Source organism: Pollachius pollachius, assembly GCF_949987615.1.
Source record: "Pollachius pollachius genome assembly, chromosome: 7".
NCBI classification, from domain to species: Eukaryota; Metazoa; Chordata; class Actinopteri; order Gadiformes; family Gadidae; genus Pollachius; species Pollachius pollachius.
Genome location: NC_136940.1, coordinates 19,414,981 through 19,430,565, shown reverse-complemented (window position 1 = coordinate 19,430,565; position 15,585 = coordinate 19,414,981). Strand labels below are relative to the sequence as shown.

Genomic DNA, 15,585 nt, shown 5'->3' with positions numbered 1-15,585 from the left:
TACCTGGTTTAAAGTCAGTGGCGCGTTGTTCAGATGCTATTCTAAGGGCGCATGCATAATGTTGCTTGTGCACCTCGCGCATACACTTTGCTTCCCTCATCTACCTAGCCACACATTCTTGGTCAATTATTTGGGAAAGAACAGCCGATACAGCGGTAATAAGTTGTACTTCTAAATCAATGCATCTGCAAACACCGTACAGCAAACACATCTTTTCTTGACACAGACATCGTGTACAAGCCCATAACTTTTAGGATTGATGAGTATTTGATCGTGAGAAAACATTGTTTTACCGCGAGTGAGTGTTAAAAAGAATGAATGAATGCAGGCGCGCATGTGTGTATGTGTAAAAGAATTAATGAATGCGGGCGCGCGTGTGTGCGTCAATCTGTTTAAACACACGCAAACTAAACACGTAACGCATAATACCGTCCATGGCAATGTATATTAACTGGGGGACACATGCATATTAGGAACACAAGTCGATAACGATAATTCATACAATACTGATAAGAAACGATGTTTATAATGTATTGCATATATCATTAAATATAACCACGGTTACCGCATATCATATGTTATATCATATAAGTTTTCTTTGCCAAAATTTATTTGAGGACTCAGTACTTCTGAAGTTGTGGAAGAAAACCTTATTCCATGTGTGAATTAGGCCGTATTATTTGGCCATAAACTGAGCCATTTCAAGTTTGAAATTCATGTGCATCTGTCTCATCGGAGACTGCAGACGCGCTGTCAAAATATCAACTCATCAGATTCAAATGTGCTCATGGCTCTTAAAAGGGATGGGAGCTGGCACTCTCATTGGTTTATTGCACGTTACGCCCAAACCACACCTACGGGTAATTAGGCTACTTCAGACCAACCCTTTTTAAATTTGCACTGGGCGCAAGAGTCATTTTTTGCGCCGGTAAAATAGCGACATCGCCATAGAACCGCCCACAAAGCTACTTGCGCTTGGCGCTTCTCACTTGCGTTTCAGACCGTTAAAATAGAGCCCTTTATGTGTTTTTTTTCTACCACTTGAGGTTGGTCTCATGTAAGTGAAATGAACCTTTAACCATGTGGAGCCGCGTCGTATAATGAAGCACACAGTACAGCATGATAAATCAATGTGGATTTGTTCAGGGGCTCCTGTGATGTTAAAGGGGACATATTATACCATCTGCCCCATATGACATCACTAGTGGGCGTGTCCACCTAGATCTGTGCTGGATAGATGAGCAACGTTTACTTCATTCCAATGAGTAGGCTGGTAGACTGATCTATCCAGCACAGATCTAGGTGGACACGCCCACTAGTGATGTCATATGGGGCAGATTTTCGAAATGGCTTGTAAGGCTAATCACACTCACACCTGGTGGTATAATATGTCCACTTTAAGCTTGTTGGCAGGCAGGAGGATCTGTGATATGATATTGTTATAGTAGGTCCTTGGGTGCTGGCGTTCTGGCTGCTAACAGGCCTGGACATTAAAAAAAGGAGCAGTCTTCATTCAAAACCAATGAACACCGGAGAGGTAGGATCAAAACAGCCTTTTAAATGCTGAAAGCACTGCCTAGTAATAGTATGCATTTCTTTGTGTTTTTTTATAACCTCACAAGATTTATCAAAACATGAATGTTTTTGTATAATATGTTATATTTAAAAAAGAAAATGTTATTTTTGTAGCATTCGATTTAATATATACATTTATTAAACACTAGAAACGTAAACGTAACACCTTTCATCTAGACATTATCCACATTTTTCTGAAAAGGTTTAAATAGTTCATTAAAGGTTTGTTAAAGTTCACAGAAACTTTCGCCAATTTAGGGGCAAAGTCTTAATTAATCCAATGTAAGCCAAAACGTGCTTTCCAAAGTCTGCGTTACATCTAACCTTAATGCTGTAGACATTTGAGCCCACTGCATTGTCTCGGATGAAATCGCTACTGTATATGTATATCAATGCATTTGAATAAACGAACATAAAACAGCTCTAGCCTAAATGACACATAGTTATGGTACAACATTGGTATTCATCAGTGATTATATTGGCCCGCGGGGAGGAATAAATCAATAGCATGCCCGCATTGTGAACACCATTTACAGTAAGTCGAAGGCAGCGCTAGAGAATCGCATTCAGGAATGCAAATGCAATTTAAATAACCGGCATTTCGGTACAGGCAAACACAAAAGAAACGCTTCCCTATTGAGGGCGTATCCGTTTCACCCACAAGCACATCCACACAGACACCTGCCTTTTCCCTCGCAACTGGCGATACAGTGTAGTGGCAGCTCCGCACGCCAGTGAGGTGTGTGCATGACTAAAACACACACCTCGTTCTGTCACCGTCGTCTCCTTAACCGGGGGCCTCTGTTTGCCTTGTCAGCCAAACCAAACAGAGACACCGCCGCTCATTTTCCAGTACGGTATTGATCGAGCGCTGTGAAAGGCTCTCATGTCTGGAAATACATGTGGAGACGCACGCACGCACGCACGCACGCACGCACGCACGCACGCACGCACACACACACACACACACACACACACACACACACACACACACACACTTCTATCGAAATGTATTTCCAGACACACAGTCTTATCTGCATGCCTATTACCTCTGAAATACATGGTTGCTAGTGTGAGCCAAGGCGAGTCAATTTGAGGCTTGGCTGCTCACCCGATCACCGCCCCCCCCCCCCCCCACACACACACACACACACACACACCCCACACTCCCTCTTGGGACCAGGGAGACCGAGAGTGGAGCATACTGGAAGCCATGGGAGTTGAGTAATGAAGGTCAACAGTGCTGCTTTATTTGGGTTAAACATACAGACTCGAGCGGCGGGATGGAACGCTGGCGAAACGCGGCGGCAAGGCGGATGTTGGAGCTTGCGAGGTGTGTGACAGGATGCATTGTGGACAAGTGTAAATATATGTCTGAATGTACTGCCAAAGACATGACTCATGGCATTGGTGATGTTGGGACAGCAAATGTATATAGCACAGGTTCTTCAAAGCCCTGATAGGAAGACTGACATATCTGTGTCTACACATTGGTATATCGCACTATAGCTCAGGGTGCATAATATGTATTCTGTCAAATAACTTAGAGGGGCCTGACATCAGGAAAGGCTGCCACTATCTGGAGAAGGCAGGATGGAAGACTACACAGGATCATCAATCAAGGAGCCCAAGAACAGGAACTTGCCACCAGGTCGGTATAAGTAGGACTCCGTCGTAACAGAAGGGACCAGTGACAGGTGAAGACTCGTGTTGTAAGGCGGCACTCTGGCACATTTCCGGACAGGCAGAGATATCTGGCTGGGACGACGCGTTGAGCAATAGGATCATCAGGTTGCAGGAAGCATGCACGGGGAACATCTGTAGAGTGAAGCCTGGACCCTTCCAGCTCCAGATGGCAGACATCATGAGGAGTGATGGAGAACGGCAGACTTGGGATACGAGGAGACCTTCACCTCTAGACAGACAAATGGGTCCTGGCTAAATCCTGGCATAAACTTGAGATGTGTGTTCAAGATTTGTTGAGAAGAAAAATGTTACGAATGATATGAGAAATTCCAACAACTGTTGTTCGATGAATTCCCCCAATGTTTAGCTTCGGTTGATAACCACAGCCAAAGACAAGTTTCGAGGTCTAAACAAAAATTCTGTCTAGCTGACACAACTTAGCACAGATTGTTTTGGAGTTGGTAAAACAGCCTGCAATACATGTGTGCTCAGGAGTTACCCTACGGGAACACGTCAATGTTTGAACTCACAATACCTTTTTGGCCCTAGAATGGTCTGATGGTGGGTAAGTTCATGTATGAGATCTGCCCTGATTTAGGATTTGATGGGAGCCATGTAACATTCACAACATGGCCCATGGAGGAAAGCTGCAAACAGTGAAACTGCCAAAGGTCGCACACATTGTTTTCTCTCCCTAAAACCTCTTTACAGTTTTATTGATTTCTTACACACTTTGGAACTTACATTATATATAGACCTCTGTGTTCCACACGAGTGAGTGAGATTTCATTTGAACTCAATGGGTCTCATTATTATGGTGAATTCTAATAAAATATAGTTCCTATATGTTGCAGTTTATGTAGCTGACAAACTACCGTCAAAAACAATGTGTTCTCTTAATTGGCTTTCTTGCTCAACCAAAACCATAACACAGTGTTAACCCAAAAAGCAAATTAAGCAGGGCAGATTTTCTGTTTCCTTTTTTAGCCAAAATATTTCAAACCTATAAATTGTATGCTATTCTGCTGTAGTAAACCAAAGCATGATCATAAGAACTCAAAAACAAATAATGATACATTGAGTGTTCCAACCTCGACTTAAATCCAGGCTAATGGACACGAGCCATTTGTTTTTGTCTAGCTAATGAAGCCTTAATTTGTGTGGGCATTCATCATGAAAGACACATTATAAGCGTTTCACACACAATATAACATTTTAATGCTTTGATTTCTGCCCTCCCTCGTCCCTATTAATCCTGCGTGACTGTTATGGGCCGTCATGGTGTTTGTAACCCTGCAGCGGCGGCAGACCATAATCCATCCCTATCTGCAGGCAGGCGTTAATAAATCACAGGGAGAAGCTTTTAGGAGCTTTAACCTCTGTGCATTATTCAGTGAACAGCCATGATAATGCCACCTTCTCACCTAAGCCATTCTAGTTGTGCTCGGCTAAACAGCTCACCGGCTACTTATGAAGTGGAGGACTCCCTGCAGAGTGAGCCCAAAGCACGGCCAAACTCGTGGTCCAATATAATAATAAACGGCTATATGAGGCGACTAGGTCAGCGCTTTAGTGAGCTCACATCGTCAGCCCTTTCAGATGGCGGAGGAGTTTAAAGTAAACATACCCACATCTGCAATCTGTTTGCATGGGAGTAAGGCTTGTTTCTTTGTTGATTTGTAACTTATTATGTGTAATAGCTAAAGAGCAAAATGTATCATCTTCATACTTAAAGTGAGAAGATCCCAAGTTCCACGTGCCTTACCTTCAAGGTTGAGTGACTGAACCTCACAAGGGCCAGTTAACAACGCCATAAGAACTGTTTCACACGATTGGCATACCAATAAAGTTTAACTGCCTAACAGGTCTTTCACCATGACCAATAAGACTCACATTCACATAAAATAGGACAAAACAAATAAACAGCCACCCATTGGGTGATGTGCTTCATGAGAATGTCTAATGGATGGGACGGGTGACATTTTAACTTTGACGAGTCGTTCATTAGGCATCGATGGGAAAATAAAACAATGCATATGTTAGGGTGGTTTGGACACAAGCGGGGTTTAATATGACTCCTTAACTGCCATGGGAGCAGCAATGACATTCCGGCGCTGACAACACTGCCGTTACATTCTGCCTGGACCGCTGCTCCTCACCGCAGCATCATATACTAAGGCGCGTGGTTATTCTTCCTTTTTTCTTTCTTCTCACTTTTTTTTTTTGAAAATCGTGTACCGCAACCTATTTAAATAAATATGCTAATGAAAACATCCTTTCCTGACTCAGTCAGGGTACTCTAAATAACCCAGGAGACCCAATGAAAAGGTCCGCCTGTCAGACGGTTCAGAAATTAACATGGGGGGGGAGGGCGGGGGCCGGCCTACACTTGAGCTCTGTTTTCTCATTCTTCCAGAGAGGGGAAGGAGGGGAGAGGGTGTTCGTGAGTGAGTGCGTGCACGCTTATATATGTGTGTGTGTGTGTGTGTGTGTGTGTGTGTGTGTGGGGGGGGGGGGGGGGGGGGGGGCAAGGCAGGTGAGAAGAAAGAGAGGCCTAGACACAAAAGGTTAATGGAATCACACACGCACACACACATCTTATACACACGCTGTTCTTGTTCTCTCGCACGCACGCACGCACACACGCACACACACACACACACAAAATGTAGTGTACATGCAGACCCAGCATGCACCTATCAGAGCGGAGGATTTCTAGGGGTACATGTATCCTGCAGTAGTTTCCATTGGGTAGACATGGCCGGGGCAAAGCAAAGGAAAATGCCACTGCATTCTCATGGAATTGCTAATTATTTTCAGTAGCCTGCCGAAAAAATGCCAGGATGCCAAAACAAAAACCATTGCGTTTTTTTCCATCAAAAGGCCATAAAAAATATGGACCCTGCATTTTCTATATTTAATGTCATATAAATATACATATATTTTTATAATCAAATATGCTCCGATATGCGTCTTTACTCTCTGGATTCATTAAATGATCATACCTTGAATGTGGTATGAATTCAAACGGCAACGACAGATTCTCCTGCTGCCTCCCAGATTAGAGGAGCGGTGAGGGAACATGGAATATCAAAGTAAAGCAATGTTATGACAGTGCAGAGTGAATCAAGCGAGATAGATGCCAGAGAAACTGGGATAAGCAGACTGTGCACACCTGCTGATGGTATCCTAGCAAACGCGGCTGGCTCCTCCGAGTATAAGCAGACAGCACAGTCGGGCATGTTTGCATATGGAAACATCACACACACCTTAATGAACCTCCTGCCGTTCTGGCATGCATAACAGGATCGCTCAGTCTCAGCAATAGCATGACAAGTAAATGTGCGCACATACACGCACACTCATACACATTGGTAAGGAGAGGTAAGCAAGAGAGTGTGTGTGTGTGTGTGTGTGTGTGTGTGTGTGTGTGTGTGTGTGTGTGTGTGTGCGTGCGTGCATGCATGCGTGTAGGAGATGACAGGGGCTTTGATTCCCTGGGAAGGAATTGACGTGACGACATGGCAAGGTGACAATACTAGAAGGTTGACTTATTACGTATTACAAGAAGAAGGTGGTTTTTGTGGGTGGGGTGAGGGTGGGTGAAGAGGAAAGAGAAATAACACATTGCGGTGCTATTTTGGGGTGCCAGATTGGTGCCAGGGGTCGCCCTCTCCTCCTCCAATTTACAGAGAGCTGGGTTTATGGGCAGTTTTCTTTTTGGGGGTTTTCCATCAGATAGTTCCCACAGGTAGTGTGGCTATCCTCAGATCCATGTTTCATAGATGTCTTTTAGGCAAATGGTGACCCTGTAAAAAAGACCCTGCAACCGTAGCCAACCCCAATAGGGGCTGTAGAACCGCATCAGGTATGCCACATGGACTGATTATGATACCGAAGCCTTTAGGTGTTCCTTTCATGAGACATACGCAGTCAGGAGCTAGCCCTTTTCTGTTTGTACGAGTGGAGAGAAGAAGGGATAAGCTCTGAACATATAGGTAGCGACAGAGATGGTGTGTGACGCAGCCCCATGGTAATTCATTTACGAGGCTAGCTGGATCACAGATGTTTTGAATCAAATGTAGAATGCAAAGGAATTGTATGGCATTAAGCAGAATGTGAAAATTGGCATTTGATGCATAAGTCTCGCTAAGCTGATCCCTAGATACGTACAGTATGATGTCAATAAATAATATATGCACAGTACATGTATGCATAATTAACACAGTGTATAGGCCTCTCATAAAGAAATGTCAAATATTCTAAGTAGGATTTTTACCCAATTAAAAAAAATGGAAAAAAAGCCTTAAGAAGGTTTGAGTGTATGAATAAATTACGGTTGATTTGAAAAATGAGGTGTCCTTTACCATCTTCTGTTCTTTATGGCTGTATTAGCACTGGGGGAGACCCGGCCCACCCCGTTTGGTGGCAGAACAGATTTTCTAATTCCCTACAGCCCTTAGACACTCTCAGTAGTCTCTCTCTCACTCTCTCTCTCCCCATCTCCTCTCCCCTCTCCATCAAAAAAGCGTGCACATGCCCAGCGCTCAGTGTCTGTGTCCCACTACATCCAACACGCAACAGAAGGAATCTGGAGGGTTTTTCTCTGCTCCAAGTTACTCTGCTACAAGGACTAAAGGTACTTGAGCAGTAATGACACGTCCCCGTTGGCCGGACCTGGCAGGAAGCAGGAAGGCAGGGGCAAGACTGGGAAACAGAGAGGTCTGTCGTCCTGGGAGGGTGATTTAAATACAGTGAAGAAGGGAGCCGCGGAGGGACACAGAGTCAATGTCCTCTGGCAGAGGCCAAGGTAACAGAGTTTTAAGCAAATTGTTCACACAACTCATCCAGGAAGTAGTAATACTTCATCTCATATCTATAAACATCTCTATCTATATCTACAGTATATCTATCTCTCTCTCTCTCTCTCTCTCTCTCTCTCTCTCTCTCTATATATATATACACATTTATGTATATAACTGTTGTAGGGATATATATATATATATGTGAGGGATCGGTGGGCATTGCTTTTCACAAAAAGTTAAAAGATGTACAGGGTAAAACATGGTGAAGTTAAAGGTAAAGTTTCCAAACATACTCATATGTATTCAGTACAAGACTGTTTACCAGAAACCTGTGCCTGACCCCCAAAACTACTTTCTTTGGTTCATTAACAATTTACAGTTTACAATCTCTAGGAAACAACTGGCATTTGGTTTGACAAATTAGGGCCATGGGCACAGAGAAACTGTGCTTGTGTCTCCAAAAACCACAACGGATAAGCTGGAGTTTATTTGGGTATGTAACAGGGTTAGGATATGCGCACAAAGGCGTATAAGATCAAAGTTGTACATTTTGATGAAATAATGCATTGCGTCCCATTGACATGAATTTAAATAGCAAAATAATCGGTGGTTTACTCACAGCCGCTGGGCGTTCCCGGGCTCAAGGGGTGTCCGCCGGGGTTCAGCGTCACGCTGAAGGCCTGGTGCAGGACGTCCAGGTCGGGAGGGGCGTCACAGGGGTCCACGTAGAGCAGGGCCCCACCGAGACCCCACGCTGACAGCAAGGACAGCTGGGGGACAAGAACCCATTTATTTAATCCTATGATTTATTTCCACAGTCCTGTCCACTTTGGCTACAGTCATACCTGGGTTAAACTTGGAGTATTCATAAAGGGTTATCTTCAAATGAATTTAGATTGCATATTAAAGGTGACATATTATACCACCAGGTGTGATTGTGATTAGCCGTTACAAGCCGTTTTGAAAATCTGCCTCTTGTCCACCTAGATGTATGACGGATAGATGAGCAACGTTTGCTACAGTCCACTGGGTGGCCGGTGAACTGATCTATCCAGCGTACATCTAGGTGAACACGCCTACTTGTGATATCAGAAGATGCAGATTTTCAAAATGGCTTGTAACGGCTAATCACACTTACACCTGGTGGTATAATATGTCACCTTTAAAACATTTGGCAAAATGCCTAAAGATTGCCTAAAGAGAAAGACCTAAAGAGAGTTGTGACACGGATGGACAGACATAGCCAACGGGACATATATCGACAGAAAAGCCCCCACACGCATTACACTACAATACAATACCCAAGACATGTATCTGTTATGCTTGGCATGCTGTGAGAGTGTTGTTGTGTGAGTGTGCACAACAACGGCAGCAGTAGCAGCTGATAGGTGTAAACTACAGCAAATCACATCAGCGTCACAACATCACACATCTCTGTAGCACACACACTCACTCACTCACTCTGGGAGATCCCTGAATGACAGGAAGAGAAGATAGAATAGTATCGGCACAACAGAGAGGTCACGGCATTGTGATGTCGGAATTGAACAGCTCTTTTCCAGACATCTCGGATAAAAAACAAGAGTGAAATCTCTTCTTAAACCAAAACTTCCCTTCCGAAAGAGGAGAGTGAAGTCATTGAGAGTGAGGCGGGGACAAGAATACCTCGGATGCATTTTGATCGTCTGGGTAAACACCTTTCAGCACAAGCCATACGACCCAAAGGTAGGCGGGATAAATATTCAACATAGGTGTTCTCACAGTGGCTTCCCTATCTGAAGTAGCAGATGTGCTGAAATTGCGACCAGACATATCAGGCAGCCGGGCATCATGGAAGGCAATGCAAGTCCTGTCCTTGATGCCAGCCACTGCCTGCCAGCTTGGCTCTGTACTTCACCACAGCGGAAAGGGTCGGCTGGTATGTGGGCCACATGCGCGCACACACATACACACGCGCACACACACACACACACACACACACACACACACACACACACACAGACTTGCATTTATTTATTCATGTACAAACATTCACCAGCATTGAAATACCAAGATCCCTCCAACTATCACATACATTCCAATTTGAGATAATATTGCAAAATAATTTCTGACCCATGTGCATTTTGCACTAATATATATTGCTATAATGATGTTTGAGCTATAAGCAGAAAGGGCTGAATATGATGGGCCTTTATCTCGAAATGGAGCACTTAGTATAATTATTAATCATTATGCCATCATAATATACACCATCATCCCTTCCTGCCAACTCAGACGCAGAGCATTATGGGATATATCATTACATCAAGAGGTCAAGAGTTGCAGTAAATTTTGTATCATTAAACTTGTTATGCTTTTCGTTTGGAAGACATGAGGAATTTTTGGAATGTATGGTGTGTATGGTGCAACATACCCGCTATATAGGAGTCATAAACGCAATATAGAGGAACTTTAATATCATTTTTAATTCTGCTCAATACATACCAACATCAATACAAGCAACAGAATGTCTGCAATATAAACAGCAATGACACATCACTCAACTCACTGAACAGCACCTTTGAAATTAAAGAACGCTAAGGGTCTAAACATTCACAGCCCAAGAGGATGCAGAATGTTATAAATCCTATTATTTAAATTATACATATCTTATTCATTTTTTTGATGGTGTCATTCAAAATTATTATAAATTTATGCTTAAATAATTTACAACAACAAAATATTATTTAAAAAAATAATAATGTCACTATTTTGTGTGTGTGTGTTTGAGGCCGTACATCGGTGCAATATGTTGCTCAGAATTAGGGCTGATTTGAGTGCCCAGCGATGGCTGTCAAGTTGCAATCATGTAGGTGTAAACAGTTATTAAAGATTTGGATGGAAATCAATTTTAGCATGGCGCATGGCCATGGTTCTCTGAGCAGACGGATCTACAATACAGGCCTTGTTTACCGATTTTAAATGGGTATGTGTGATATCAAATCAATAAAACAAACAATATAGCAAACGCATGCATATTCAATTCCAAGGTAAAAATGTAAGGGCTTCTAAGCATAGCACTAACTTGTTTCCATAGTCACACAAACAAGCTAACACACACGCACAATTGTGTTTTAGCTAAATACGTTTACAATGGTTTGTGTAACAATGCGTATAGCCATGTGTATGTGTGCATATCAGTGTATATGTGTGACCACAGCACATAATGCTCTTTTAAAATCCAAATTGACAAGTAAATTGCTTTCAGGAGGATAAAAAAAAATAAAGAAGACAAAACACTGCACCATGACAAACATCCAAAGGGATAATAAGCCCGCTGAATCCATTATCTATTCACAAATTGTTATCTGGATTGAGCGATCGACAGGCGGGTCCACTCAGACATCACTGCAGCAAACAGACCAACGATGGGGACGACATGCAAGTGGCATGTCGAACTTGGTTATGATAAAGGTTTCGTGTGCTATGACAATGCGTGAGAGATGCGCACACGCTCTGTCTCCTGGATTACTTATTCCTAAACAGCAGGATGATAAAGATTCGGTTTGCAAATGTGTGAACACAGACAGGAGACAGACAGGCAGGCACTAAGACATATCTAACATGATGGCTATTACAACATATAGAGCAGATTCCTTTATTCAGTGGTGTATTTGTGTCTTTGTTTTTCAGGGTTTCTTTGCAGGTTCACGACAAAATTATGTTCTCCAGTTTTTCAATTGTTCCACAAACCAACAGAAGAGGGGCATTATTCATGTGGTTGTTATCCATTTTTTGCAGATCTTTTGTGTTTCTCTCACCTTGTAAAGCAGGGGCGCTTGACCTAGTTTCAGCAGTGCTATCCGGCCGGTGAGACTGACGTTTCCGCTGGCCCGCCTCAAGCGATCAGCAGCGCCGTACTCCACGTCCACCACCTCTGCCTGCAGGGAAAGTAAAAAAAGACAAGACAATGGAGACAGAGAGTGCGAGTTTCAGCCTTAATAAAAGCTAAAATAACGGGGGCTGAAACGTGGCAAGAAGGTGGATACACACACTACCCCGCTTCCATGGATCTCCTTTACATTGATTTACATTTTCTGCCTCATCACCATTACGAGTGTCTTTAATTAATTGCTATGGACTTGAGCGAAGCATTCATCAAATTTTTCTGACCAAGCACAAGTGTGTGTCCTATCTGTATGCCTGTGCCTGGGGCGGCGGTGGTGCTTCAGGCAGACGATAAATGTTTGTGTGGAGAGGAGATGTCACCGTCTCCACCGTCTAACACTATTTTCGGTATCACGACCAAAGTCTCCCTCTCTCTTGAATTATGTTTCTCTCTCTCTCTCTCGCTCTCTCTCTCTCTCTCTCTCTCTCTCGCTCTCTCTCTCTCTCTCTCTCTCGCTCTCTCTCGCTCTCTAATTCTCTCTCACACTCTCCAAGTCTCTCTTTCTCTCTCTCCCCAAGCCTCTCTCTCTTGTTCTCTCTCTCTCTCTCTCTCTCTCTCCCCCTCTCTCTCTAAGTGTTGCCATCTCTCTTGAATTCTCTTGCTGCTACCAGCCAACCCCTCCCCCCCTCCTCTCTTCCATTCTCCATCACCTGGTCTGATTCATTTTTCATGTGGCTTGGGGATGAGTGTTACGTGATGCTGCAGAGAGAGAGAGAAGGAGAGAGAGAGAGAGAGAGAGAAGGAGAGAGAGAGAGAGAGAGAGAGAGAGAGAGAGAGAGCGAGAGAGAGAGAGAGAGAGAGAGAGAGAGAGCGAGAGAGAGAGAGAGAGAGAGAGAGAATAGAGAGAGAGAATAGAGAGAGAGAGAGAGAGATAGAGAGAAGGGAATAGAGAGCGAGAACGAGATCCCATCTTGGTTGCATCAGGGGAGAGTAGCCGTGGAGAGGCAAGAAAAGAAGGGCGAGAAAAAGATTTATTGCCTCTGCCTGCATTTGCATCATAAAAGTCCTTCATTTAATCTGCGGCTTGTGGAAAAAGAACAGCAAATTGAAATACAGAAAGATTGGACCTGGCCCTGCCTAAATCTTTCTTTATCTCGCTTATATCAACAATACACACACATGTGCATAACCACACACACACACACACACACACACACACACATACATACATACACACACACACACACACACACACACACACACACACACACACACACACACACACACACGGTGATGCTGTATGTATACATGTGAGACATGTTGATTGACAGCTACTACAGTAAATACATTGGATCAACATTGTGTTCTCGGTGATATAATGCAATAACAAGGTTTCTGTACATTGAATCTTGTTTTTTTCTGTATACAATGTCTCTCTCTCTCTCTCTTGATCCAGTCATGTAACATACTGCATGTATTAACTTAAATGCTGAATGTGCATTGACTCTCTCCACACATTTAATAGATGCATGTGTAGGTGGTGATATGAGGATGGATGGCCTTTAGAGTTACCGGTAGGGAGACCGATAATGCACACGACTGGTACATTTGAACGTCCTTAATTCCAGGCTCTTTAAACTTCTAGTTGACAAGAAATTAGTTTCCATGCAAATAATTATTTCAATTAGAATTCCTAAAATAAATGCTTTCAATAATGTTGTTTTAAAATGGACATTGTAGAGTAATGGCTGAACAGAACTCTCTTTTTGGTGTGCACACTTCTGTACTGGTATGGACGCTAAAGTCCCTCGAGTGCGTGGCCCATTGCTTACTTGATAAAACAGTTTGACGGGTGGAAATACTCCTAGAGTATCAAAACAAGTATTTCACCGCCAGCTGATGTTCAAGGCATGGCCATTCGATCTGATAATGGCTTACATCGGTGTGAACCTGAGTAGCAGAGACTGGGAGGGGGGAGGGAGATGAACAACACCGGAGAGCTATTGTGCACGAGTAGTGATGAAAATAAAGCATTTTTTTCGAGGGAAAGGGACGGGGGCTTTACAGATTGTTTTCTCTGTTGGATGATGACAGACTGCCTCTTGCTGCGACCTATAATTCACCATTATCCCATCAAGCAGCTTAAGTGCCATCACAACCACAGTCTGTCATTATGTCAGACAGCGCAAGGGAAGGGACAGCCATCCACAATTCCCTATAGCTCTCTCTCTCTCTCTCTCTCTCTCTCTCTCTCTCGCTCTCTCTCTCATGATAGATAGAAAAGGAAAAGGATACTGTTACATTTCAATAAAATAGTTTCCACAAATGGGTATATCAACATGGTGTGCTCCTCTCTCCTTCTGTCCCTCGTAGATAGGTTGAAGGGTACTGGAACATTTCACTAAAATAGGCTCCACAAATGCATCAACTTATGCGTTCGCTATTGCATTAACGTGCAGGGGCTCATGATGTGGTGCGGACGCTGTAAAAACAATTTTGTTCAAAGTAAATATTCAAAGTAAATATAATAGAGGACACACAAAGTGAGGGCATCAAAACGGGGCGCGGTTGAAGGTGCTTTGCCGCTTCCCCATCCTCTCTCCTCTTTGTCCTCAGACAAAGTGAGCACTTACAAAGCCTCGGTGAGCTTTTACACTCTGTGATGTTGACTTTCATAATAAATTCGGCGCTTTCTACAACCTTTTACCTTCCGTTGATCCTGTCCCACTGGGTAGGGTAAGGGAAGTGAATGTGTCCTTTTTTGCATCATCACTAGCTGTCCTTTATGTAATACAACAAAGGTTTAAGAGTACAGAGAAAGAGCCAAAGTGTGGAGAAATGGGTCAGGAGTTTTAGACTGCCACAGGTTGTTTTTAAACATATTTTAGATTTTAGGTTAAACCTGGATACATTGTTTAATATCCGATTTTTTAAAAATTATATAATGTACAGTTGTTTCATTTCTGGATTTTTGCACTACAGTCGACAACAGCCAACTCCTTGCATGTGCAACTCACATGAACAATGATCCTCTGATCCTGATGCACAATGTCTTACTGCCGGTCAAAGCAACAAATAGCAGGTTGCTTAGTGGAAGACAATACAACGTATTTGGGGAGGCCATGTCACATGGTGCATGGCGCATGCAGCATGGGATATCATTGGCTGATGGATGGCGTGACACCCCGTCTGCAGCTAGACCTATCTGGTGAGTGGACAACGGTCAGATGAATGGCTCCAGCAAAAGGGTACGGAGGGGAATAGGGAGAGAAATGAAGGGAGAGATTGAAATGAATAGAAAAGGGTAACTTTTGATCTGCCTTGTGTATATAGGATAGAATAGGAGTGTATCCTTAAAAAACATCAGCTCCACTCCCCACATGTCCTGCGTTTGTGAAGAGATATGCAACACAAGGTACATAGGATAGATAGAAACCCCTCTTAAATTATTTGGTATTTCTTTAATTTCCCTTATCTCTTAAGTGTGCGTTTATCTGAGCGAGTGCAAGCTGAAAAAAAACAATACATTAGGAAGAGCAATAACCTTCAACTTCTCAATGCTGAATGAACTGAAAAAAACACACATACATATTGGATATACTACTATGATTGGTTGCAATCAGTGAAGATGGTCCTTTTCCCTTATCTTGA

At 43.2% G+C, this 15,585-nt stretch overlaps 1 protein-coding gene across 1 annotated transcript in view; it reads right to left on the bottom strand.

The window, feature by feature from the left end:
* naaladl2 (N-acetylated alpha-linked acidic dipeptidase like 2) overlaps positions 1–15,585 on the bottom strand; it is a gene marked incomplete at both ends in the record, with an annotated part of 159,111 nt that overhangs the window by 109,025 nt on the left and 34,501 nt on the right. The window contains 2 exons of the mRNA XM_079740038.1: positions 8,686–8,836; positions 11,867–11,986. Coding sequence (XP_079596164.1) covers positions 8,686–8,836; positions 11,867–11,986 — 271 coding nt within the window. The remainder of the gene's footprint in view (positions 1–8,685; positions 8,837–11,866; positions 11,987–15,585) is intronic.